Genomic DNA, 27,412 nt, shown 5'->3' with positions numbered 1-27,412 from the left:
AAGATCTGCTTTGAAGAATAAAAACACTTGTTTCCAAATATGTATTTATTTTAGAAAGAAATGTTATTTTATTACAGTAAATTGATTTAATTTCTATTGTATTATAAAAAGACATCTTTACCGTGGATAATTGGATTCGATGCATTAGGGGAAAAGGACCTATGTAACCATTTTCTGATGAAATAACACTTACCCTTCTACAGCACCTTCAATGTGAATATCTTAAACTTTATAAACATTAATGAATTAGCATTGTCCTGGAAAGTAAATATTGTTCCTGCTTCACAGGTGTTATAAGTGAAACAGAGAAGTTAAGGCTTCAGTTTTCAGACATATCCTTTAATTTTGGTTGTTTCAACAGAGCTCCATTTGAGATACATAGCCTGAATTTGAGGACTGCATTTGCAGTTCTCAGTGAAGTAACCAAGGACTTTTTTTTTAATTTAACAATCAAACCTTGTTATGCAAAAACTGGGGAACTCAAAATTAGTGGATACACTTTCTCTGAGGGCATAACATTTGGTTTTGCATCTAGAGCATGGTTTCCCAAATTGGGGGGCATGAAGAAATTCCAGGGGGTGTGGCGCAAGGTGACCCAGCCCCCCCCACACCATTCCCCCCACCTGAAGAAAGAGCCAGACTTTGTTTCTGGCTCTCAGCACCTGCTATTTTATGTGCGTGACCTGGCGCAGCCTCTATAAAAAAAGCAGGCAGCCAGCAAAGACCAACGTGGAGTTAGCTGCCTTCTGCAAAGATGAATGAGTGTGGGTTGGGTGGGGGAGGAGGAGGATGGGATTAGGTGAGAGGTTGGGGATGCCTGGCTCAGGTGAGGGGAACGGGGTAGTAAGAGCGGGGGCACTGATGGTACCTGGCTCTGTGGGATGGGAGGGGCTTGGGAGGGCAGCTCATGGGGCTCAGGCAGCTGGCTGGCTTGTGGGGCTTGCAGTGCTTGGGCAGCTGGCCCCAGCATCGTAGGGTTCAGGGGGCTCAGGCTGGCCGCCGGCTCTGGCTGTGCAGGACTTGGATGGCTCAGGCTGTCAGGCAGGTGGCTGGCCCCAGCAACATGGGGCTCGGGCAGCTCGGGATGGCAATTGGGTGGCTGACCCCAGCAGCATGGGGCTTGGGTGGGCAGCTTGGGCAGCTGGCCTGCAGCTGGGGTGGGTGGCTGGTAGGTGAGCAGCTGGTCCCAGCAGGGCGGGGCTTAGGCGGTTGGTGGGCAGTCAGGTGGCTGGCCCGGGCAGCTGGTATGCAAGTGGATGGCTGGCTCCAGCGGCACAGGGCTCAGGCAGGCAGCTCTGGCACAGCAGGTCTCAGGTGTGCAGGCGGCTGTTGTGGTCAGCTCCGGTTGCCCACAAGGGGCCAAGAAAAACTATTTGTGCTAGTTTTTAATTTGAAATAACATTTTTATATTACGTTTTTGTGCTTATTTTAAATTACAAATTGAATTTTTTGTTAAAAGAGGGGCTGCATGATTGTAAAGAAGAGGCAGGGAGCGTGAAGGTTTGTCAAAAATCAAAAGGGGAGCATGATACCGAAAAGTTTGGGAACCGCTGATCTAGAGGGTGTATCTGAAATGGCTAGAAAACTAAATCATCGAAAGTCCTGTTCCAGGGCTAGGTCTCATAGGAATAGGTCTCATATCTCTTCATTCCCAGTCGTGTGCTTTAACCACAAAACCATCTTAATTCCCTGTGTACATTAAAGAGCAGAATTCCTCTGTTTTGATTGAGTTTTAAAAGCACTTTTACAGTTCTTTGTATCTTGGGTGTTACATAAACAAATTCCCTTCTTGCACAAGCTAGTTCAAATAAACTTATTGGGTCCAACAAAACAAAATAAAAAAAAGTTACTCTGTAGAAGATTCTTGAATAATGTGCATTTAAAACAGGGGTCAGCAACCTTTTCAAGGTAGAGTGCCAAAATTTGACCTGTATGTACAGTCCGAGTACCAGTGATAGGTTTTAAAATCATTAATAGTCCTATTTACAACAGCTTCATTAATAAATAAAGTAAGATGCAGAGCTTTACTGTTTAGGTGGTGGTTGTTAACATTAGCTGGTCTTTTGTTAATCCACAGGTGGCGTGGATTTGAGCAAGCTCCTGGCTGAGTAGGGGAGGAGGGGCAGGGCTGAGCTCCTGCCTCATGTTCCAGTAAAAATGCTTATGGCACGCATGCCAGACGTTGCTGATGCCTGATTTAAAAGTGAAGCGTCTCTTGATTTTGTGCCAGTTCTTGCAAGTTTTCTTTTTGTTTCCTTTTAGTTCAGGGTTGGCTAGAGTGTAAAGAGCAATGCATTATATATTTATTTTTAATCTAGATAGATAGATAGATAAAAATAAATATATAATACGTGGCTCAATGCCCTCCTCCTCCTCCTCTATACACAGACATCCCCAGCCTCCCTGCTCTAACCCAATCTTCCCCAGAGCCAGGTACCCCCAACCTTCCCTTCCTCTTCCCCTCCCACCGCTCCCCCGGGACTCAGTGGAGCTGCCATCGCCCCTGCCACTACCATGCACTTCTCCCTCCAAGCACTGGGATATGTACACAGAGCAGCTGTAAGCAGTCCTAGCAGAAGCTGCATTTCACTGCTGAAAGAGCTGCAGGTTGGCCACACCCTGGTCTAGTTATTTCTTTCAACAGACTGGAAACCATCTCATTGTGCGTATAGCTATGTTGTGTCTGTATTAGAGTCCTTTTTTTCATCAGTCAGATTCATTCATATGGTTTATTGTTTCTGCGTGTTGAAACGTATGAAACACCTTTCTTGAACTACTCCATCATTTTAGCCCATTCTGGCCTCTTCTAATCTGGTTTTAGAATCTGCTGTTTGATTTGGAATTTTCAAGCTGTATGCTAGCTAACCTATAACCTATATGACCTGATTGTCATCGTCGTTTTCCTCTTTGTTTTTGCATGTACTTGCTGTTTCCTGTAAATCTAATTTCCATATGAGATGAGACAGTTTAGCAAAAGAAACTACCATTATATGTCATTTTAAGTGTAATAATATTACAGTATCATTTTCCTGAGAGTGATAGATATATGCTAATATTTTCTGTAAAGAATCTCCAATTGCAGATACATCTGGGTGCAATGATATTGTGATGAAGTTTTTCAAACACCATGATGATAAGTGCAATATAAGAATCTAAAATGAATAAAATATAGTGAACCTTAGTTCCATGTTACAAAAAACTGTTTTATCTGTTCTTTCATATGTGTAGTCTTGGCTTTTCAGTGAAGAGAATATATTTTCATGATATCCAACTAAAAAACTTGCCCTTTATCATAATTGTATTGGCTTGTTTTTTATATTCACATGACAGTGCCACTATAGTGACATTTTGTGTCCTGACTTCTGTTTAAAAGCCTTTCTTTTTAGGTCCTCTATAACCAACATGCTTTGTGCCTGAGGATAACACACAATAGGGCTGGTGATCGAGGTTTAGCACTATTTCAGCTAGGGTTTGTGGAGATATAACTTGAGTCCCACCAAATTCACAGTCCATTATGGCCAGTCTCATGGCTATAGGATTTGAAGATTGATAAATTTCTGGTTTTCAGCTGTTTAAACCGGAAATTTCAAGGTGGTATAACCGTGAGGTGCCAAACCAAAAAGAGTCTGGGAGAGCGGTTCATGAACCTATTGTAGGATGACAGTGTGATTTCCACCCTCACTTCTATGCTATCTTCAGGGCTGGACTCTGAAGACAGCAATCACAGAGCTTCTTGCAGCCACAGGATGTTCCGAGAAGTAGATAGAGGTGAGTCTGGTTTGGTACCCCCGCCACCACCATCAACATTAGTTTGTAGGAGAGAGACAGATCCTATCCTTCCCCTGCCCAGTCAGATAGTCCTCCCAGCAGCACAGCGAAAATACGATCCAACTCTACAAGTCTCCTCTGGCTGCAGGAAACTCAAGCTGCTACTTTGTCTCAGACAGTGTCCTGTAGCAGGGGGAGACCCACAAAAGTGAGTGTAGTCTGGTCCCTCCCTCCCACCACCAGAAGAGTTTGCAGGGGTGGGACAGCTTCTGTCCTTCCGATGTCCAGGTGAAGGAAGAAAGCTGCCTTTGATGTGGCACTCCAAGTAACAAAGAGACCAACAGATTTCATGGAGAAGAGCTTATTGCTCGGTGTGTGATAGGTTTTTCATGGCTGTGAAATTGATAGGGCCATAGAATAAGCCTAAAAATAAATAGCCACTTTTCAAAAAGTTTCTACATGAGGGGTGTTTTGGTTTTTGCACAGAGCTAGAGGGCCACCTATTGGTGTGATGCTGATCAAATTGTCTATGGAGAGTTGTCCAAGGTAGTGCCTGGCACCCACTAAATATCTGGGGGAAGCCAAACTGAGAATGGTGTTTAAGAAAATAGGGTTTGTATATTTACCAGTACAGAAAAATGACCGGAGAGTTTCCATTCTTGTCAGTTTATATGCTTTAAAATTCAACTCTTAAGTTCTGTAAAATACAAATGGGTATTCGTGTTGCTTTGAAAAGCCATGTGCCTCCTGAAGCTTCATGGCAGCATTAGTAATCCAAATTTGGGGTCACATAGCTAAGAGTTTTCTGAGTTACAGTTCCTACAAAAATGGTTTCCTTGTGCTGCATTATACTGTTAAACTAAGAAGTACTCATGACTGCATGAATCACGGATGTGGTTGAATTTGATAGCTGTGAAATCACTCACCAATTAACATAACTAAGAATAAGTTTAATTATAAGCCCCCACAAAAAAAAAAAAAAAAAGATCTGGACTGAATGACTGCAGGTTGCTGCAATCTGGTATTCATGGGTGGCAATTTTATTCTGCTAATCAAAACCCTTTACAAGCTATTCACTCTCACCCACAGAATTCTGTTGAACACAGTCATAGGACAAAAAGGAAAACAAAGTGGGTTGTCCAGGCTCCCTTTCTTCTATTCCCCTGGAATAGGCAGTAGCCACTGGGAATGACTTGCATGCACTTGAGATGCAGTCAGTATGTTAGGCATACATGACTGAACTAATCTGGGCCTGCTTAGTAAAGGTGTATTTGTGATGTAAGGAGCTGTAACTGTGATTTGAGCTCAGCGTTTTGCACTGTGTGAGAGCAAAGAGAAAGAATTGCCTGTGTACCTTCAGGATCAAGTACACATCATATCCATGCACAATAGTGCACATTTAGGGCTTCCAGTTACAAGTTTTTTGGTGTTTAGATGTAATAACAGCTTGTAATGACCAGAATGGAGATCACTGGCTGTTGGGAGTCTGAAAGCACAGAAAACAGGAAGGAGGAGGGAGGAGATGAGCCGGGAACTTAGTGAGAGCTGCAGAATGATGCAGCAACTTTGTAAAGAGGTTTCGCTTTTGTAAATAAAGTTCTGTTGAAGTTTATTAGTACCTTGCGTGCATGATACAACAGTTTGTTAACTGATATGCTGATAAAACACACCCCCATGAGAAAAATTAAAATGGCATTTATCCAGTAAACACCAAAAAAATGGTTACGCTATTTATGTTGACTTTGCCTCTTTCATAACACAGTTAGTTTATGCAGGTAAATGTCCTTGCTTTCATCTAATGGATTGTCTATCCAGAGCCATAATGTGGATTATGGGGCATGACTTGTAAAGCCCACTGATGTGTTGCAGTTTAACTGGTCTGTGTAGATCTTGCTATTGTGCATTAAAGATTCCTAGAGTGCTTTAACATAGTGCTATATGCAGTTGTCCTACATTAGGTGCAAACAGGGACAAGGACACCAACAGGTTAAGCCAAGTATTCAGTAACAAGGATGTGAAACTTAAACTAATCACATAGGACAATTAACTACATGAGAATTTTGGGAAGTATCTGGGGGGAAAAAAACCTTCTCATTACATAAAACAAAGGGTCCTTGAAGACCTCAGACTTCTGAACATGTACAACAGTTGCTGAAAATAAGGTGGAAAAAATGAAACTAATAAACCCTGAGAACCAGAAGCTCTAAGGACATTATGGAATTAGCAGGTCACAGGGGTTTATTACTAAAGGTGTTGTCAGTAGTGAGCTGATATATGAGAGCAATCTATAATTCATAATTGACATGTGCACAAGGTAAAGCATGGTCAGTGCCAGTACAGCTGGACTGATTGGTGGAAGCAGCAGTTAGGTCTGTTTTGTAGATATGTGTTTGTGAGATCTGCAAATTTCTTTGAAGTATGGGACAAAGCTGTGAATGTGATATGAGAAGATGTATGTTTTGCATAGTACCACATGAGCAAAGGGAAGCAGTAACTGTAAACCCTTAGAATGCAGTAGCTATCATTTCTACGCAGAACTGTGTAGGAATGTCAGTAGCACACCATGGGGCTTTTATTACAAAGGACACTCAACAGCTGAGAGGACTAATACTGACGAAGTGGGTCTTTGCCCACGAAAGCTTATGTATGCTCCAAAATATCTGTAAGTCTGTAAGGTGCCACAGGACTTCTTGTTGTTTTTGAAGATATAGACTAGTACGGCTACCTCTCTGATACTTAAGGATGGTTATATGACAGTGTAGGTTAGATGGTGTGCTCTATGTGTAAAGAAGTTTTAAAAGGCCATGAAGTGCTTCTTCAATTGTATACATATAGTATTCTTCCTGGATAGTTGGTTAAGTGTATGAGTTTATGCCAGAATCAGGATCCTCTTGGAACTTACAGTGCCAATAGCCATGTCAGATGTGAATATTAAGGCATTGCTCGAAGGTCAGGAAGGAGGGAAAGAGTTGAAAAAAAATTTTTTTTTCTCCTGACCTATTGTCACATGCACTCCTGTGGGTAAGAGTGAATGGCCGTGTCTACTCTAGCCCCAAACTTTGAAATGACCACACAAATGGCCATTTCGAAGTTTACTAATGAAGTGCTGAAATGCATATTCAGCGCTTCATTAGCACACGGGCGGCCGCGGCACTTCGAAATTGACGAGCCTTGCCGCTGCGTGGCTCATCCCGACGGGGCTCCTTTTCGAAAGGACCCCGCCTACTTCGAAGTCCCCTTATTCCCAGGAGCAGATGGGAATAAGGGGACTTCAAAGTAGGCGGGGTCCTTTTGAAAAGGAGCCCTGTTGGGACGAGCCGCGCGGCGGCGAGGCACGTCAATTTCGAAGTACCGCAGCCATCCGCATGCTAATGAAGTGCGGAATATGCATTTCAGCACTTCATTAGTAAACTTCGAATGGCCATTTGCGTGGCCATTTCAAAGTTTGGGGCTAGTGTAGACGTAGCCAATTAGTGGTAAAAGGATACGAAAACTTTGCACATACCTACACCTTTAAGTTTGGCAGAATAAATGTCTGTGCATTTAACAGGATCTAATTGGAACATTGTTGATAGACAGGAACTGTAACTCCACATTTTCTGGTTTTCAGAAGTTTGAGTTCTTCTTCAAGTGGTCCCCGTGGGTGCTCCACAATAGGCGTTGGGCTCACCCGGCGCCGCAGATCTGAAATCTTCCAGCAGTTTCTCCTGGATCGCGCATGCGCCGGCGCGCGCCGCCCCCCTGCGTGCCCCCGGCCGCGTGCACAATCCGGTCCCCGCCAGTTCCTTCTCAACCGCCATCGGCTGCAGACAGAATCTGCTGAGGCTAAGGCCAGAGTCAGATTACTTAGTGTTTTTTTTCCACATGTAATTTGTTGTTTTTCGGTTATTAAACAAAAAAAAGAAGAGAGAAAGCAAAGACAAAGAGAATACCAGTGTAAAAAAAAAAAAAAAAAAAAAAAAAAAAGGGAAAAAGAGAGGAGCGGAGAAGAACAGAGCGGACATGAAAGGCCATTAGGCCTCCCGCTGCTGCAGGCCGGTGATCACTCTTTGAGGAGGAAAGGCACAGATTAAGTGCTAAGTACCCTCTTAACAATAAAGGACTCACCACAATGGCCTCTTCAGGTTTTTACACAGCATGAGCCATACTGTGAAGCTATGCTGGCCTCCGTGGGGCATAGCGAAGGCATCCGATGCCTGCGGGAATTGCAGGCTACCCGGCCGCGTTCTCACTGTGCTCTGACCCCCCCCCCTCCCCCCAGTGCAGAAACGGAGGGAACTCTCCCTGGCTCGATCCTTGCCGTGCATCTGCAGCGAGCGGGATGAGCGGAGCACACAGATACCAGCCGTCTTCCCTCCCTGGCTCGATCCTTGCTGTGCATCTGCAACAAGCAGGACGAGCGGAGCACACAGCTACCGGCCCGTACTCAGGCGGCGGCACTGTCACAGGTGGCACAGACCCCAGCGGCACCAGCGGTGCAGGGGTGCCAGGCATGGAGCCTGCAGACACCAGAGGGGGATACCCACGCAGCACCGCAGCTGACGGTGCCGAGCGTGGTGCTAACAGCGGGGCCGAGATTCTCGGCAGGGGAGGGGGCGGTGCCGGCCCCGCAGCGGAGAGGCAAGGCAACATCAAAAACCCGGCACCGCAGTCCATCTCTGGACAGGGCTGCACTGCTGTTAGCACCAAGCCCTCCCCCTATGATACACATGCCGCACCAAAGGCCTGTGTCTCCACCGGCCCATCAGGGGAAAAAGAAACAAAAAAAAAAAAAAAAAACGCCTTCTCCATTCCTCCAACCGATGTCACCATGGCTTGGGCCACCTTCACCATTTTCTGGGATTGGATCCCCCTGGAGTACTGTCACAAGCCAATTTCACATCTATCAGTGTCGCCGTGGAGGTCTCTCTTTCCCAGACATCGGGGGTACGCACCCCATGAATGGTTCAGGTCTCCATCTCCGGACCCTTGCCATGGTCGTCCCTATCAGGCTGGACACAGATAAACCACAGGCCTGCACCCAGGGGCAGGTCCCCACCCCCGGCTGCTCAATACCCCCGTGGGTACTCCCGATCGGGGACGGAAACACAGTTGTCTCAAGGGGAGTTAAATTTAGAACCCCGAGACTTTCCTTCACAATCCTCCAGCGAGCAAGTGTGTCATCACCCGCGGGAACCTGAGGGTTCAAGGGAGGTTTACCTTAGGGGTTCCTCCTCATCCTCCCCAGACGAGGCCATGGACCCGGGGATGTCTCTCCCCGGGATGACCTTAAACAGTTTCAGGAGCTGTTTTAAAGGGTGGCTTTCACGCATGACATTTAAATGGCAGAGGTGCAGGAGAAACATCACAAACTCCTGGAAAATCTGAGACCCCCGGCTTCATCCAAAATTGCTATTCTGCTGGACGAAGCCATTCTGGAGTCAGCCATTACTATATGGCAGACTCCGGCCTCTGTTCCGCCTACAAATGGGAGAGCGGATAAGAAATACTTCTTCCCGGCAGAGGGCATGAAGTTCCTCTTCAGTCACCCACAACAAATTCTTTGGTGGTCGGGTCGTCCCAGCAGAGGTCAAAGGCTTCTCAGTACAAATCGGGGGATCAGACAAAGATGCTAAGAAGCTAGAGCTGTTTGGCAGGAAGGTATATTCCTCTCCTATCCTGCTATTGAGAATGGCAAATTATGGGCACACCTAGCAAACCATAATTTTGATAATTACTCCAGGCTTACTCCCCTCAAGGATTCACTCCCGGAAGACAAAAAGCCGGTGTTAAAGGCGATTGTTCAAGAGGGCTACGCAGCATCGCAGATGGGAGTCCAGATTGTCCTGGACGTGGCGGACATGGCAGCACGCTCAACGGCTACAGCAGTGGTCATGCATAGAGAATCCTGGCCCTAGACGTTGGGTATCTCGAGGGACCTACAGGCGAAGATCGTGGACCTTCCCTTTGATACACAAAAACTGTTTTGCAGACTCAACCGACTTGGTCCCTCACTCCTGTAAGGACTTGAGAGCTACACTTAGAAGCTCGGACATTTATACTTCCCCGTACAGGAGGGAAAAATTTTATCCTCAGCAAAGACGCTACGCTTACAACCACAGCGTGCTCAATATCAACGGGGCTACGGCCACGGGCGCTATCAATAGCGGCAACAGTACAGAACCCCTAGGCGACGTTCTCAACAAAGCCGTACACCCTCAGGTCAGGCCTCAAAGGCAACAAGTTTGATGGGTATGTCGGGGGCTGCACTATCAATACCCTCGCTCAATGCCACTCTCATCTCATGTTCCATCATCGCCTCAGACCGTTCCACTCCCAATGGCAAAAGATCACCACAAACATATGGGCGCTGGAGATCATAGCCACGGTTACGCGATCCCCTCCCAGTCACTTCCACCGACGAAGCCTCCCACCAGGCCTTACCTCAGGGGCGCTGCCACGAAGTGAGGCTCAAGCAGAAAGTGACCCATCTTATGTTCACAAGTGCGGTGGACAGAGTGCCGGAATAATTCCAGGGGAAGGCTTTTATTCATGCTACTTCCTATCGGAGAAGAAAACGGGACACTGGAGGCCCATCTTAGATCTTCAGGGCCTCAACCGTTACTTGCGCAAGCAACGGTCTCAGATGATCACAGTTGCCTTGATATTCATGGCACTGGACGATGGAGACTGGGTTGCAGCACTCAACTTACGAGATGCTTACTTTCATATAACAATCCACCCGGCACACAGACGCTTCCTCCGCTTCACGGTCGGCCAGGAGCGCTTCCAGCACAGGGTTCTTCCATTTGGCCTCTCCTTGGCCCCCAGAGTCTTACCAAAACCTTGGCAGTGGTGTCAGCCTACCTGCACAGACAGGGGGTGTTTATTTTTCCCATAGCTGGGCAACTGCCTGCTAAAAGGGACCTCGAAGGCAGAGGTCTCACGCATGATATGCGTCACAGCGGACACGTTTCTTCGCTGGGCCTAGTCATCAACCTCTCAAGTTGAAGTCCGAACCCACACAACATATAGAGTTCACAGGGGCACGCATAACCTCTATCACAGCAAGGGTGTACCTACCCGACGCCCACTTCCGCTCAGTCAGTTCTCTGGTGCAAGTTATTACATACAGCCCCACGGTGCTGATCTTACCATGCCTACAGCTGCTGGGCCATATGGCGGCAGCGACGTTTGTGGTACAGAATGCCAGGTTGCACATGTCAAGCCCATAGCATTGGCTGGCGAGCGTTTACAAACCGGCATCCCACACTGTCCACAGGGTGGTGTCGCCCACAACAGAGGTGCGCAGATCCCTGGCGTGGTGGGAAAACCCCGAGAATCTGTTAGTGGGGGTGCCTTTTCACCAACCACAAATTTCTACTTTTCTTACTACCGACGCCTCCCACATGGGATGGGGAGCGCACATCGGCGACAAGGTAACGCAAGGGCTTTGGTTCTCTGTGGAACAGACACTGCACATATCCATACTGGAGCTCAGAGCAGTGTTCAACGCCTGCAAACATTTTCGAGATTACCTGCATGGCAAAGTAGTCGGGATTCAATACCGACAATACCTCCACTATGGTCTGCATCAATCGATAAGGAGGAGCACGATCCCGTGCCCTATGTGCGGAAGCACTCCGATTGTGGAATCGGTGCATCGCCAACAACATAACGTTGAAAGCCTCGTACTTGCCGGGCGCGCACAACATGAATGCAGACCAGCTGAGCAGGCACTTTGCAATCACGCACGAATGGCAGATCTGCTCCGATCTGCTACAGTGCATTTTTTGTACATGGGGGTTTCCCCAGATCGATATGTTTGCCACCCAGTACAACAACAACAACAACAACAAAAAAAGTGTCCCCAGCACTGCTCCAGAGCAGGAGTGGGGCGGGGGTCCCTGGGGGACGCTTTCATGTTTTTCATGGAAGGGCTCCCTACTTTACGCGTTTCCCCCGCAGTGCTTATCCGCAAGGTCTTTCACAAAGTCGGAAGGGAGACAGCTCGCACGATACTCATAGTCCCACTTGGGATCGGCAGCAATGGTTTCCCTTGCTTCTGCGCATGTCGGACCGCCCACCGCTCCCTCTACCGGTGACACCGGACTTACTCCCGCGGGCTCAAGGGTCCATAGTGCACCCGCACCCTTAAGGTCTGCACCTACAAGCATGGCTAATCCATGGCTCAGCTCCTTAAAGAGCACATGTACGGAGGGAGCGCAACAAGTCCTGGAATGTAGCTGAAGGACCTCCACCAGGAGGACTTACAAGCACAAATGGACTCGTTTCACAGCCTGGTGTTCCGCCAAGCAGTTAGCTCCCCTTGACGTTCCTATACCTGTAATATTAGAATACTTATTGGACCTCAAGAGAGGCGGGCTTTCTCTATCCTCGCTAAGGTCCACCTCGCCGCTATATCAGCTTTTTTGGCATACAGAGGAAGGGCCCATGGTATTCGCCCATCCTATCGTTACCAGGTTCTTGAAGGGGCTGGTAAACCTGTACCCCCTTGGAAACCGCTTCCACCATCGTGGAAATTGGGCTTGGTGCTCAGCACGCTATCGGGTCCACCTTTTGAACCATTCACCACAGTTCCCATACGTCTCCTTACGATAAAAGCAACCTTCCTCCTTGCAACTATGTCAGCCAGCAGGGTGAGTGAGCTTGCGGCAGTGATGGCAACGCCTCGCTGCACAGTATTCTCAAAGGAGGCGGTAACCTTAAGGCTGCACCCAGCCTTTGTTCCAAAAAGTCTCTCTGGAGTCCAGTCTTAATGAGCCAATAGTTTTACTCTCGTTTTACCCGAAGCCTCACAGCTCCGGCAAGGAGGCACGCCTGCATCTCCTAAATGTGAGCAGGGCGTTGGCCTTCCACACAGACAGAACTAAGTCCTTCTGGAAAACGGACAGGCTTCTAGTCTCTCTCGCTCCTGGGTCAAAAGGAGAAGGTCTCTGTTCCCGGGGAATCTCAAAGCACATTGTGCCCTGTATAACATTGTGCTTCGAACTCCGAAAGACTCCTTTGCTGGCCCCGCCCAGGGCTCACTCCACCAGGGCGGTGGCGGCGTCAACAGCCTTATTCAAGGGCATCGCGTTAACAGACATCTGTAGAGCGGCGACCTGGTCATCCTATGACACCTTTGCCAAGCATTATGCCCTGCCTTGGGTATTCTGAGAGGCTACCCGTCTGTCGACAGCAGTCTTCTCGGGGGCAAGCTGCACATAAACTGATTACCCACCTCCTTACTTCGGTTACTGCTGGGTAGTCACCTATTGTGGAGCACCCATGGGGACCACTCGAAGAAGAAAGAGAAGTTACTCACCTGTGGTAATGATGGTTCTTCGAGATGTGTCCCTGTGGGTGCTCCACCACCCGCCCATCCTCCCCGCTTCGGATCTCTGTCTCATGTTTTTCAGGAGCATCCGAGGTGGTTGGTCAAGGAACTGGCGGGGACCGGATCGTGCACGCAGCCGGGTGCGTGCAGGGGGGTGGCGTGCGCCGGTGCATGCACAATCCAGGAGAAACTGCTGGAAGATTTCCGATCTGCAGCGCCGGGCGAGCCCGACACCTATTGTGGAGCATCCACGGGGACACATCTCGAAGAACCATCGTTACTGCAGGTGAGTAACTTCTCTTTTTTGCTTAATTGATTCTGCAGAGGGATGACATACCTCCAAATAACTTTAACTCTCTGTTAATGTAGAGTTTGCTATTTCATCATTTTAATGTACTGATCCAATGCTAGTGACATATACCCTGATTACTAATCAACATCAAAGAAGAAAATCTCATAAGGTTTTGAAACATGCCTGTCTGTACTTTCCTCAAGGGATACCTGTGCTGTTATTTTCTTAGGGCAAATATTGTCTCACTGCAATTGCATAAATTACAAGGCTGTAGATACTACCATAACTCTAAGGATAAATGTGAAAAGTGCTGTAATTGCTCATCTGTGTTTTGCAATATTTGATACCCTTTGGGTTTTCTTATCTTTTTCAGAGCAAATATTGATATATATTTGACATTTTTCAAATTAGTAGGAAGCTGTAGTTCTTGGGTATAACAAAAGGCTGACGGTGTACTGTTCTGATGAATACAAGGAAGGTTATAGTCTATCTCTGGTGGTTGACTTGTTGGCAAACCAATTTTTGGAAACATTTGTCAAGCATCCTTATTTCTTTAAAACTAAAATGAAGCACCATAAAATAGATAAGCTTAACCCTCATTGACCTTAGAGCAGTATGTATGAAAAACACTTGAGACTTTATTAAATGACCATCAGGTGTGCAGACTAAATTAGACATTGTGTCCAGAATGCTTTATTCTGAAATAATCATGTGTTTGTATAAATTGGTTTCATTTGATTTTTTTTAACAGTGACAACAGCACTGAAGTTACTTTGCTAAAAGACCCACTTCACATCTTAGAAGGGATTGTTTCTGCAGTCCACACAAGTGCTGAAAAGGGGTAAGAATGCAAATAGATATTACCAGCTTTATTACAGGCTCACCCATCTTCTGACTGGAAGATAATCAGGTTCTTGTCCTGAACTCAGGCTGCACAGAATTAAATGTAGAGAGTTCAGTATTTTGAAAGATCCTCAGGGTGCGTGGGTCGAATGTTCACAATGAGGAGAACAAAGCTGAGCTTTAGAGATTTTTTTGTGTCTTTTGCTTTGTTTGTTTGTTTGTTTTTTGTAAAATAAATGAGAAAGTGATCAAACCTCAGAACTACAGAATCAAAAATGAACAATAGAGTTGTGGGGATACCTGTGATATCACTCCTTCCAAAAGCTCTTTAGGCCAACACACTCACACCATTTCTTATGGGAGACAGAGGATAAGCCCTGCCTCTGGCATAGCAAATGAGTCCAAAGCTACATGTTCTTCAGTGTCCAAGATTTTGAAGAGAAGGGTCGGATGTTGAGTATCAGTTATATTGACAAAGCTAAGGTAAAAGTTAAATATGAAAAGAACAAAAGGGGAAGGGCATTCTTTCACATAGTGGTGTTGCTGTTTTACAGGGCCTTGGTGCTATCTTGGATATTCAGTGCCAACCTTCCATGCCCAAATTGAATTTCCTCACCCAAATAATCTTAGGGTACACTCACTCTAGGGGCTAGTGTATTTACACACATTAATAGCATACCTATTAAATACCAATTATATCATTCTTGAAACCCATTAGCTTTGACCTGGACCATTACTTCCATGTTCTTGCAGTATAACTTGTGTTTACCAGTAGAACCCAAAATCTTTGACAAATGCATTCAGTTCTCTAAAATCAAAAGAATCACTGGTAGAGCACTTTTCTCTACCAAAAGTTACAAACACTTACACTAACTCGCTTTAGCTAATCCTCCAGGATACAGGCCTGTGAAATCCTTGTATTACAGCTAAATATAACAAAGTGATGACTACTGAAGTTATTTAACACAAAATATAAGCCAAATATAATCTCAATCAAACCTGTAAATAAGAACAGAATGTGGTATAGCAAGCTAGCAGGTCAGCCCTATGGATTACAATACTCTACAGGAATCCTTTTGCGAATATTGTCAGATTTTTGGTCACAATGAGAGGTATTGAATTTGGATACTTTCCTGCAAAGGAGAATACAACGTATTTACTTCTCACATGCATCACAAGACACCTGTTAGTAGTTCTTTTGCATAATTTAAAAGAAAAGCACGCTACATTCCACAGCTTGTTGCAATTGCCAGTCTATATGTACTGAAAGTATTAGAGCCAAGAGCCTGAACACCTGTGGCAATAGCAGCATTTTGAAGCTGTTGGAAAATCCTCCAAATAAAAAAGTCCATTTTGCATCTTGCTGTAAAGTTGAGACAATCCCACTGGGAACAAATTCCAAACCTTAGAGCTGCCACCCAAAATGCCTTGATTTTAGCTCCTGGAAATTCATACCCTGAAAAGCTTCCATAGTGCATTAGTTCTATTAAAAAGAAAGCTGTCCTATCCACTAAGTCCCATGTTAATAATTCTCATCTAGGAAAAAAATCAAGCTTTAATTATGAATCAATGTGCATCTTTTTGGTGTAGCAGATTTATTACCACTGTATGTATTTTTGACTAAGCCATAACCAGAAGTAGCAGGCATGAAGTAGTGAGAAAGTAAAGTCTGTACACTGAATCGTACAAACTTCTAATGCTTTAGAATGATGCCTATTTTGTCTGTCATTTTATTGGTTTGCTTAATATTGCTACTATTATGGTCATATCAGCACTTCCATGATAATTGAGCCTTAAAATTTATTCTGGACTGAAACGTGACATACAAATCTCAGCTTGAAAGAGAAAATGTAGAATGCCAATTTGGAAAATGCATAACTCCATATGACAGGGCTTTTTGTTGACTTTGCAGTAGTGGGAATCTCTCATCTTTTCATTAGTCCTCCTAATTACATTTCTTAGCTGAGAGAACTGATCCCTGAAAGAAGTGCTGAGCCAGGGCTTTTGCAACTTGTTTATCTGAAGTAGCACTTTGTGTGGGGAAGAGGCAGTGTCCTCACTATCACCTATACACACATTAGGGTATGACTGTACAGCAGCTGGAAGTTGTGATTTGTAGAAGTTAATACAAACTTGATAGTTCTGTTTGAGTTAATGCCTGAAACTGGCAGTGTGTCCCTGTAGCAAAGGCTGCAGCTTGGCATAGCTGCCCCAGTAATACCCCACGGACCAGGCAGGACTGTATCTGAAAATCTAATTCTAGCCACAGTCTATGTCACTACTGTGCATTCAAACTAACACACGTCTGTCTACCAGCTCTAGGAACCATGCCTCCCTGCTGCATTGTCAGCATACACATATTTACGGACCATTGTTGAGAACTCCATAAAAGGGCAGATTGGAGCATGCTCAGCAGTGAACATTAGCTCATCCCCAATTCAGCTTAGTTGTGGAAGAGCTGAACAGAGTGATAAGTGGCTTTAGACCCTGTCCTTAGCGGAAAGCAGCAATGCAGACCTGCAGGTGGGGGAAAAAAAAAAAAGAAAGAGAGAGACCAAAGAGAGACCATTAGGAGCCTCACTTCCACCTCCTGTTTAGCCTATTGACAAATTAGCTGAGTAGTGTGTCTGCAGGAATCCAGATTAGGTTTGAGAGTTGGGTTTGCTAAAAATGCCAGTGTTGCTTTCCATAACCTGTAACAAGTTTGTTTGAACCCCCAAACAGTCTAATGGAAAAGTAATTTTAAAAATCTGTTGTGCATTATTTCTTTCCACATGTTTTGTAAGCATGACTTATACACATCATTGATATATGAGCCATTGAGTGATATGCTTAATGCCCATTATATGAGGACACATGCAGATACTACAATAACTGGAAGGACCAAAACAATTGTACAGTACATGTGTTAAATACTGTATAATCTTGTATTTCTCCTAGCCTGGAATAATTCAGTAATATTTTTTTAAATGTTATATATTCATTACTTAAACTCAGGAAAATATGAAAGAGTAGTTTCTTGGGTAGGTAACATCAGTCTTAGCTTGTTTCATGTATTGAAGAGATTTCTATACAGATATGACAATTATATAAATTTAAGTTTGTAACTTTGAAACTAAAAAAAAAAGTAGAGATGTCAAAAATGACAGATTGAAGTTCCTCCTTACTATACTTTGTGATAATGTGATTTTTTTTTGTGTGTGTGTGTGTGTGTGTGTGAGAGAAATGTGTTAAAAGCTTTCCAACTGTGGGTTTTTTGTTTTTTTTTTTTTTTTTTTGGTTTTGTTTTCAGTTGTCTCTTTTTTCGTATTCTAGGAATGTGCAAAATGTGATGATGATTTTCAGAAGCAGAAATAAAATGTTTAATGACAATACTAAAGAATCTGGTTACAATATTAAGATATACTTCTACTCCTCCTGTTTAGAAAAATTACTTAGCTGAAAAATTCTAGTTGACTTAGAGCAGGATTGAGTGCATTAAGTAATAGTCCATCCCAAATAGCCACACATTTAGCTGAGTTTAGGCATGTACACTACAACGAAAGAGGTATATAATCTGTGTCCTTAATGTTAAGAAAACTGATAAGCTGTCCGTATATTTTGTGTCTTTCCCTTCTTGTTCTTTTAAGGTCAAAAGAGTGGTGCTTGCCTGCCTGCATCATGCATCTTGGCTTCTGTATAGTATTGAGTGCTGGCTTCTAAGAGCTTGCCAGTCCACCCTTAGCACTCAATGGAATTTGTTTCAGTCCCATAAATACCATCTCTATTAGGCCTCTCTGTTACTAGGCCTTGATTTGTTGACAAAATCACCAGTACAGTACCTATATAGGGAGCTGTGTTGGTAAAATTACAGGGGCATAGTTGTGGACACATTTACTTGAGAGTGAGTGCCTTTTTCTGCTTTAGTTTGTTTCCTTCTTTACTTTTGTTCATCAGATCCCCTCCCAGTCTATCCTCTCTTCCTCCCGCACACAGAACTGTTATTTGGTTCCTGATAGATGATAGATTTACCAATTTTTCATTTAAATAATGCACAAATTGTTCTTGTGTGTGGGTCTGTAGAAATGGTCTAGTTTCCCATACTTTCTTCCATTTTTTAATGACCATAAATCACTTGAGTCCTTAGTCACAGTAAGGCTTCTGGTCAAAAAACCTAACCCACTTTCCCATTGTTTCATTGATATATCACTGTTATGGGTGCACTGGGTCACTGTGGCTGCATCTGCACTAGCAAATCCTTTCAAAATATTTTTGAAAAGAAGGGCTATTTTGAAATATCCAGTCGAGAATCTACGCAGAAAAAGCAGTCTTTCAAAATTAAATCGAAAGAACACTGCTCTCCTTTCGAAAGCGCTCTTCCACTCCTGTTTTCAGGAAGAGTACCTTTTTTTGAAAGAAGACATGTAGACACTCTGCAGGTCAGGTCCCTCCTGGCACCTGATTTTTTGATCCCTAGTCTGTTCTTTCAAAAGAACAGGGTCTGTGTGGACATTCTCTTTTGAAACAGCAGATCACAGTTTTGATTCTTTTTTTTGTGGGTGGACGCACTCTTTCGAAAGAAATTCTTTTGGAAGAGATCTTTCAGAGGGACTTCTTTTTAAAAATCTCTGTAGTGTAGCCATAGCCTATGTAGTTTAGTTAATGCAGTTTCTATAATTGCATATTTAATATCTAACCTGATTTGGGTTTGCTTTTTTAAATTCATTTTTGTGTGAAATTTTCAATTTTAATTAGTCCAGAGATTATTATGAATTAAATTTGCAGCAAGAAATATATTATGACACAGATTGTGGAAAAACTACCCTATTCGATGCTAATTTGAACTGGTTTCTTTTCTTTAGTTTTGAAAGGAGTGAGTCTTGAGTGTCTCAGTTTGTGTACACTGCTAAGATTCTGGTATTTAAACAATAATCAAGTGTGAAGATCAGTATTACCATAGGAAAAATTACTCAGATTCATTAACACACACTTGTTTGCCTCATTATACTTCAGCTACTAAGATAGCAAAGCATAAAGTTTCTGCTTCAAAAAGTTCATGAAAAATTGAGGTGGGAACTTGCCTGACGTTTGTGAAATGTTCCAAATTACTTTTAATTTACACGCTTTCAATTTACAGTTTGAATGCTACTCGTTAGGCAGAGTAATTTCTAGTTTAGCTCATGGTCTGAGATAGATAATATATAAATACAAAAATAGAGATTAAATAAAATTGAAATCCCCGCAGCTGAAAATATAAGCTGTCAATGCTTATTATTTCAGACCTTCAAGATGGGATAAATTGGTGTTTTCCGACTACCACTACTTTCCCATCTGTCTTGTTAGGACAAATAAAGAAACATTAGTTACAAATCATATTTTACCTAGAGCCACTTTCTTTAAAAAAAAAAATCTGGTTTGAAATATTATCAAAGAATAGCAGAACACTGTTTAGAGATTTATTATGTGGTAGTTTGGAACCTGTAAAGGACTGTAGGGTCTTGCCTACAATTATTCACTGATTTTATTAATGTGTACATTGTAAATATCTCATCAGAATATTTTTTTCTAATGCACTTCATTATATGATATAAATGTTATTAATTTATTTTCTTTATCTGCATTTTACCCTGGTTTAATTATGAAACACTTTTTTTGGTTGTGTGAATTCTCCATCTCAGGTGCATATGTACCTCTAGTGCTTGTGATCAGATATTTTCAGTTCGCATTGTCTATTCAGCTTAGCCATACATTCTACGCCTCCTCATGCCAGATACTCAAGCTGTAAGAGTGCAGGAGCAAACCACCCTGAGGTCCTGCTGAGTTGCCTCAGCCTGAGACACACCAATTGTCTGGATTTACAACTCTGCCAGTAAGCCCACCTCCTGTCCTATGGAGACCTGAACAAGTGAATCAGCAGGGTCATAACATAAGTCTATGCTATGTGGGCCATGTGACAACACTCCCTCCCTTCTACCTCCCTTCCCTGTCCTTCTTCAGGGACCTCTCTCTCGAGCTTTTATTGAGATGAGCTGAAATATTTCAATTAGGAGCAATGCTGCTAGTTTCTTGTCCTAACAAGGAAAAGGGATTTTACTCAAAGTATTTGCTTGTGCCAAGGTCATGCAGAGGAGGAAGATTGATCTTAAAGCTAGGATTTCTAAATGTGTAAATTTTCAAAAATTTATAGCACTGACTCTGGCAGTTATAATTCTTTCACTAGAGAAAAGGGTATTGGTTTTCACCCTCAGCTTACAAGATGCCTATTTACTAAATAATGCTGTACCAATTGCATAGGAATTGTATATGCTTCACTGTAGGTCAGGATCATTTTCAACAATGTGTGCTTCTTTTTAGCCTTTCCTAGATCCCAAAGGTGTTCTCAAAACTGTAGTGTCTGCTCACTTCCAATAAGAAGCAACTCTAGCCTTCCCATACCTCCACAGCTAGCTGCTCAAGAATCATTCTGACAATGCTTTATGTGAATTATCCTTATAGTGCCTACCTGTCTAAGACAAGCTTTTCACCCTTAACTCCTTCACCCATCTCTCCAACTGTTGTTCAAGCTCCCAACCATTTCTCATTTGTAATGAGAAGTAGATTGTGTTGTTCATCCCAACCTATGGGTTCTCTGCCTCAGGGCATGACTCCTCATTGATTCATGGGGTTAGAATCCTCCTGTTATATGGTAGTACAACAGTATAACTGAAAAGTACAAAGAAAGTGACCTGCACTATTTTCTGCAGAAAAGAAAGTGATCCTTCCATTGTTGCTGCTGCTGTTGCCTGCCCAGCTTGTTGTAACTTTCAGTCATTTTGGATTATCTCTTGCATCTAAAGAAATGAGGGTATTTCATCAGTTTGACTATAAGATCCATTCATCCATATTTTCATGCTCTCATCCGCCATTAGAATAATTTTCAATGTTAGCTCATCCAGTAATTTTCTAGGTTTATTAAACATTTAGGGAACCTCCATCTGCAGATTACAAAACCTACTCCGATAAGTATCTTATTGTGTGAGACCTCCATTCCAATGAATGACAAATCTGTTCTCTGTTGTATTTATCTCTGAAGATAGCCTCTTTAGTAGCCATCATGTTATGGAATAAGGTCAAAGAGATTGGAAATGACAGATCTCTTCCCTTTAAAGGATTCTTTAAGGATAAGTTCTCTTCACATCTACACCATCAAGTTTTACCTAAGGGTTTGTTAGAGCTCTGTTTTAATCAGTACCTTTATCTTACCTTTTTTTCCTCTCACCTGATGCAGCTCAATTTTCTTGAGGAACCCAATGTTGGAAAGGCATAGGGTGTTGAGATGGGACCAAAACATTTAGGAAGTCAGCCAACTTTTTAATTTTCTTCATGGATAGATCCACAGAGTCCTTGATCTCTACTTAAAGAAGATTGAAATGGATGTCTGAATGTATTGTTACTTTTTGTTATGATGCTGCAGCCATCCCCTCCCCGCCCCCCAACAAAGGGTGATAGCACATATAACAATATCACAGGCAATATTGTGGAATTACTGAAGAATATTCTACAAGCGCAGGGTGCAAGCATGTGCTTAACGTACTCAACTGAATATCTCCAAGCAGGGTCTTTAGTTGAACATGTACAATTGTGCTAGAGTACCCATAGGGGGCACACCTTGATGAACCTTATTTATCGTACAGAGTGTTTTACCTTTTCTCCCTTGCTGATAAAGGTGAATGTTGTGTAATCATGTATAAATATAATAGGGCCTTGTAAAGTTAGGAGAGAAGTTGCAAGGTCAACAAGGGTATACATTTGTATAGGAAAGAAAAAAAAATCTCTATTTTTTTGGTGAAGGAGTGAGCAAAAGCACAGCAATAGCAAATTACTTACCAACCAAATATAACGCACTTATAGGCAGCTGATGTACTAGTACAGACATTCATTAGAACCAGTCCTGATCAAGAGCGATGATCTTGCTCCATTAGGATGTAATTCACTCAGGTCTATTGATAGGAGTTCTGGCCCCCCAAGCAGCACAGTCAGTTGGCCCCTTCCCTTCTCCTTCCCCTCTCTGCCCCCAAAACACCCCTGCCCATCTCAGCCCCCTTCCTTTTCTGTCCCTGAGACATTTCCTGCATAGCTCTGCCCCTAATGGTTCTGTGCCCACCCAATCACCTTCTCCTCTTTGTCCCTCACACCCCAACTTTGCCCTTCAGTGGTCCTGTCCCTGCTGCCACCCCAGCTCAGCTCCTTTCTTCCTGCCTATTTCTGTCCCCACCCCTCAGCTCTCTTCCCTTCCCACCCCAGTTCCTCCACCACCTCAACCCTGTCTCCCCCCAGGCCTTCCCAGTCCCAGAGCTTGGCTCTCTCCTTCTCTTTCCAGGTTGCCCCCTCCATTCCCAGTTCACCTCTCCCTTCCCTGCTCACTCACCCGGTTACAATCTCTGGCTCCCCCTCCTCCCTGCAGCTCCATGGATCCTTGCTCCAGGGCTCCATACAGTCCTACCATGCCGCTACAGCAGCGGTATTTAAAAGGGTCTGGGACCTGTATAGGGCTATAGCAGCGATGGTGGCATCAGAAGTCTGAGTTGCCCTTAAATCCACCAGGTCCCAGGGCTATTGCCCCTCCCCGCCCCATCAGTGGGCCTGAATCCACTCTGTTGAGCCCATACCTGTGGCTAAAACTAAACATTGACACAGAGTCCTTCTGTGATGAATTAACTCAAATTATTTGTTCAAATTTAAATGTTAAAAACAATTAGTTATCTGGTCAATATTACCTATTATACTGCCAGGCAGAGTTTTTCATTTAAATGAATGTTTCCTCCTGGTGTACCTGTTCCCTTTCCAATACCTGTAGCAGTTTTCTGTCTGTACTCAAACATTTCCAGATTGATTTTGAGGGGGAAGAGGGAGAGCAGAATGAAATGGCAACTTCTGCAGGAAACTGGTGCCCTGGAATTTCTCAGCATGCTTTTGGGAAGGGCACCTTAACCAACCGCTAACCAAAGGCCAACCCTGCACTCCATTTAAAGGTTTTTTGTTTTTTTTGGGTGGGGGGAGGAGTTGTTGTTGTTGTTGTTGTTCTGTTAATATTAACAACTTCAAGAAAATGCATCACTAGGCCAGTGTTCATTTAAGAAAACCTTTCATCTGAGATGCAATTAGACTACAAGAAAATAGAAGCAATGAAAGAAATATTCTAGCCAAAAAAAACATTCAAAACAAAAAAACAACCAAAGAGAGATGGCGCTAATTACAGGTAGATTTTTACAATCTTAGTATCTATTTGAGGTTTGCCAAACTTTTTGCCAGTGATCCACTTACCATATCATCCACAATGGCCCAAAGCTAAAATCAGCTCTGCACCCAAACATGATGCCAACTTATCTCTTTATTGACTCTGCCACCACCCCTCGGCTCTTTTCCCTTCCCACCCCAGTTCCTCCACTCACCTCAGCCCTTGCTCCCCCCAGTCCCATCCCTGGCACAACCCTCAGAACAGCTCTGCCCCAACAGTCCATTTCCCTAGCTGTGGAATATTATACCTTTCCTGCAATATCTGCCTTTTACAGACTCTGATGACAATGCCACAACAAACACTCATCTATCCACCATCCACAGGAGCAAGCACTGGTGCTCACTGACAGCCACAGATTTGTTAGAATATTTAAATGACTCTTTGCTAATCATAACATTAGCTAATTTAAATATTTTGGAATGAAAACATTACACAATGGCAGAGAAAATCCTCTAATATAATTTAGGGTAGAAGTGCATGAAAAGAATCAATTACTGCTTAGTAAATAGTAAAATCATTAGTACAAGTCTTGCTCTGATGAATAAAAGCATATTAAAATGATTTTGCAGTGCTTATGGATGTCTCTAACAGGGCAGATGAGGCCAACAAAAAAAGGGGAGGCTTTTATGCAAATACCTTTAGGAATTATGAAGCCAGAAAAACACTGGAAATATGTTTAAAAGAACTAGGATTACTTCTTAACAGTATTTTCTCTAATTTAATTTGATGTTGCTTTAGCTGTTTTTCAGAACTTAAATGAATTCTGCTGCTACTGCTATATCTTATCTTCAGTAATTGAAATTAATGCTTCTGTACTTTGTGTGTCAAATCAATGATTTGATTGTTCACCGTGGCAAAATGCACTATTCTGTTCTAAATTACATATTAGCATTTAGTTTTCACTTGTTAAACTTTATGGATTTGCAGACTGGTGTGCCTAAAAGATTGTCCCTTTACTTGTATGATAATGTGATAGTTCAGATATCTGCCCCCCAAACCCGCCGAAACCCTCTGTTTACCTGCCCCTTATAAGTCAATGGAGCTGGTGATGTTGTGTTTTGGCTGGGAAAGGCAGAGATTACACCTTGCCCCAACTTTCCATAGTATTCCTGATTTTCAGTGTATTTGCAAAATAATTAAATCAAGCTTAATTCTGCTAAGTTTGCAGTTACATTTAAAAACTGGGAAGATTGTGTGTGTTGTCTGCCAATCAACACTTGGGTCTCCTAAACACAGTGCCATGGCCGGGGAGGGTGTTCTTGTAAACGCACCCACAGCCCAGCTGTATTCATGTCATGCATGGTGCCAGCCATGGGAAGCCATTGCATTGGTGATTCCTGACAATATGAGCCCATCCCAGTCCAATATACAGTGACTTTGTGGGGTATGAAAACTTGGTTGGTGCTAGCACCATCACTGCAGAGAGCAGAGGGCTGGTCTCAAAGCACTAGCTGGGGCAATGCTCTGGTCATCTGCACCTTTGCCTCCAGAGTGGCCACTTGCTCTGGCTTTGCTCACACCATATGAGTGCCTCTGGGTTTAAGACATGTCCTGCAGCCAGCTGTACCACAAGTACCACTTACTCATGCCAGTACCATGTATACCTAGTATTTGTGCCTTGTGCCCCCAAGCTTAGTAGCTACCCCATCCCCACCCCGCACATTACCACCAACACTATCTACATCCCCCTCACAGCTCTATTCACCCCATCTCACCAAGCAACCTCATTCATCCCCATCCATCTCCACCCTCATATTCACAGCTGTCCCAAGCCCACCTCATACCTCTTTCAGGCCAGCTAGTCACTCTACATCAGCACAAGAGCAATCTGAACCTACTGACTCCCTTCTCTCTGGGAGCATGAGAGGGACAGGATAACCACCAACATAACTGATTCATCTAGACTCGAGGTTCTCAGACTGTGTTCTGTGGACCACTAGTGGCTCATGAGCTCCATTCAGGAGGTCCACAGATAGTACGCATTTTAAAGGGACTTGGGTGGCCACACACGAGAATGAAGGGCAGCCCACCTAATTAGTGGCTTGCATGTTTGACTCTACTTCAGTTAGGTGCCTGAACCCTCACATGTAAGGTGAGGTGGTGGCTGTAAGCAGAATAAGCGTGGGGGCGGGGGCTGCTGGGGAGAAAGAGGCCTCCTTCCCACCCTTTGCTCTGCAGCTGCTGTGACGGAAGAGATCCCTACTGTTATTAAAATATGAGTTTTGTGTTTTTATGTGTATAACAAAAATGCAAGAACTGTTGTTAAGGGATTTTTTTCTATATAGAAGATTTATTCATCAGTCTGTTTAAAAAATGCATGTTTGTTTTAAAGTATACACTGCACACACAGTTCAGAGACATTTAAGATATTTATTTAAATAAATACAATTTAGACTAAGTATTTAAATTATTCCATGTACTTAATTATTCCATGCACCATTTAGATTTAGAATGTAGGTTAGTAAAACAATCTGTAAGTACTGCACCTTTAGAACTAGTGGTAATAACCCCCTGCCTACTATCCCATTTGGCAACTTCCACAGACGATAAAAAGGAAGAAGGAAATAGTACGGACTATTGATTTGGAAATACACTTTTTTTAAAAATGTGTGTTATTTCACACCCGGACCTTTCACAAACTTTAATATTATCTTTAATGTTTATAACTATTCATCATATTGCATTTGCAAGGATATTTCCTTGAGTAGTAGGTAAATTTAAAATAAACATCCTTAAGCATATGTATTTGAGCTCAGTTCATAGCTGTGCAATTTGATGAACATCTTACTAAGTTGAGAAATAAAGGATACATACATAAAGTATTTAATATTGGTTTCATGATTGCATCTATTTAAAGTACAATTATGTTAATATACAATCAAAATTATCAGAAATTGAGTTCCTAGATTATTTTTCAAATCAGTGGTAGGTGTGTCCCCCATTAGCTGTTTACTTCTACATTTTGTATTCCAGTTATTGGAATGGCCTTGTTTGGAATGGAGTCATGAAAAACAATTCCTTCTGACATCAGAGATCAGTAAATGCTTGAGAAGTTTTATTTCTCTGTAGTTCGTATATTGCTAAATATTGGAATGTGTTTTGCTTTCTATATGCTAGGATGGTATAGTATTCGCTGATTAAACTCTTATGGTTTAGACCAGGGATGAGCAAAGTGCGGGGGTGGACCCTTGGGGCATGAAAGCATGATTGGCTCCTAGGTCTCAGGCTCATCCATTTCATTAAAAATGCTGAAATATGTTACTATTTTTATGTATGTGTATTCGCATTTATATACCAGTTAATAAAGTTTAACATTCTACATACTTATTTTCTTACACATGCTGAAAGCGTTTCTTTTTAATGTGAACATAACTGAAATTTCCATCAGTTTAGCTTACATTAGACAAGTTGGGGACCCTGCTAATTGCAGGCATGATAAGTGGGGCCCATCATAAAACGTTCGCTCACCCCTGGTTTAAAAATAATGTTTTTATGTATAGCTGGTTCTTCGTGATTCTTCCGTGGTGCCTCTTAAAATATATTTGTGTAGGAGAATTTAAAAATGATAGAATGGATTTTAAAGTGAGGGTAAAAACAATGAGAAGTCCTGTGGTATCTTACAGGCTAACAGATTTTTTGGAGCATAAGCTTTCTTGGGCAAAGACCCACTTCATCAGATACATCTGACGAAGTGGGTCTTTGCCCAAGAAAGCTTATGCTTGAAAAAGTCTGTCAGTCTAGAATGTGCCACAGGACTTCTCATAGTTTTTGCAGATATAGACTAACACGGCTACTCCTCTGATACTTAACTGACGGTATCTATTTAAGATGTAATAGATGTATGTTTAATTTAACGCTTGTATGATGGATGCATATGAATTCTCTTCCCATAAAGTTTCATTTCTGAACATGATCATTTATTCTCATAATCCGA

The 27,412-nt window shown here is 43.1% G+C and overlaps 1 protein-coding gene across 2 annotated transcripts in view; it reads left to right on the top strand.

The window, feature by feature from the left end:
- The window catches only part of NBAS (NBAS subunit of NRZ tethering complex), a 353,016-nt gene that overhangs the window by 250,687 nt on the left and 74,917 nt on the right, over positions 1-27,412 (top strand). The window contains exon 47 of one of the 2 annotated variants that reach the window (XM_074991286.1): positions 14,131-14,220. In XM_074991286.1, coding sequence (XP_074847387.1) covers positions 14,131-14,220 — 90 coding nt within the window. Of the gene's footprint in view, positions 1-2,077; positions 2,210-14,130; positions 14,221-27,412 lie in introns of those variants that run through there. The other variant, XM_074991287.1, reaches the window with a different exon arrangement.

This window comes from Carettochelys insculpta, chromosome 3 (assembly GCF_033958435.1).
Source record: "Carettochelys insculpta isolate YL-2023 chromosome 3, ASM3395843v1, whole genome shotgun sequence".
NCBI classification, from domain to species: Eukaryota; Metazoa; Chordata; order Testudines; family Carettochelyidae; genus Carettochelys; species Carettochelys insculpta.
The sequence above is the reverse complement of the archived record's forward strand: the minus strand, read 5'-3'. Positions and strand labels throughout refer to the sequence as shown.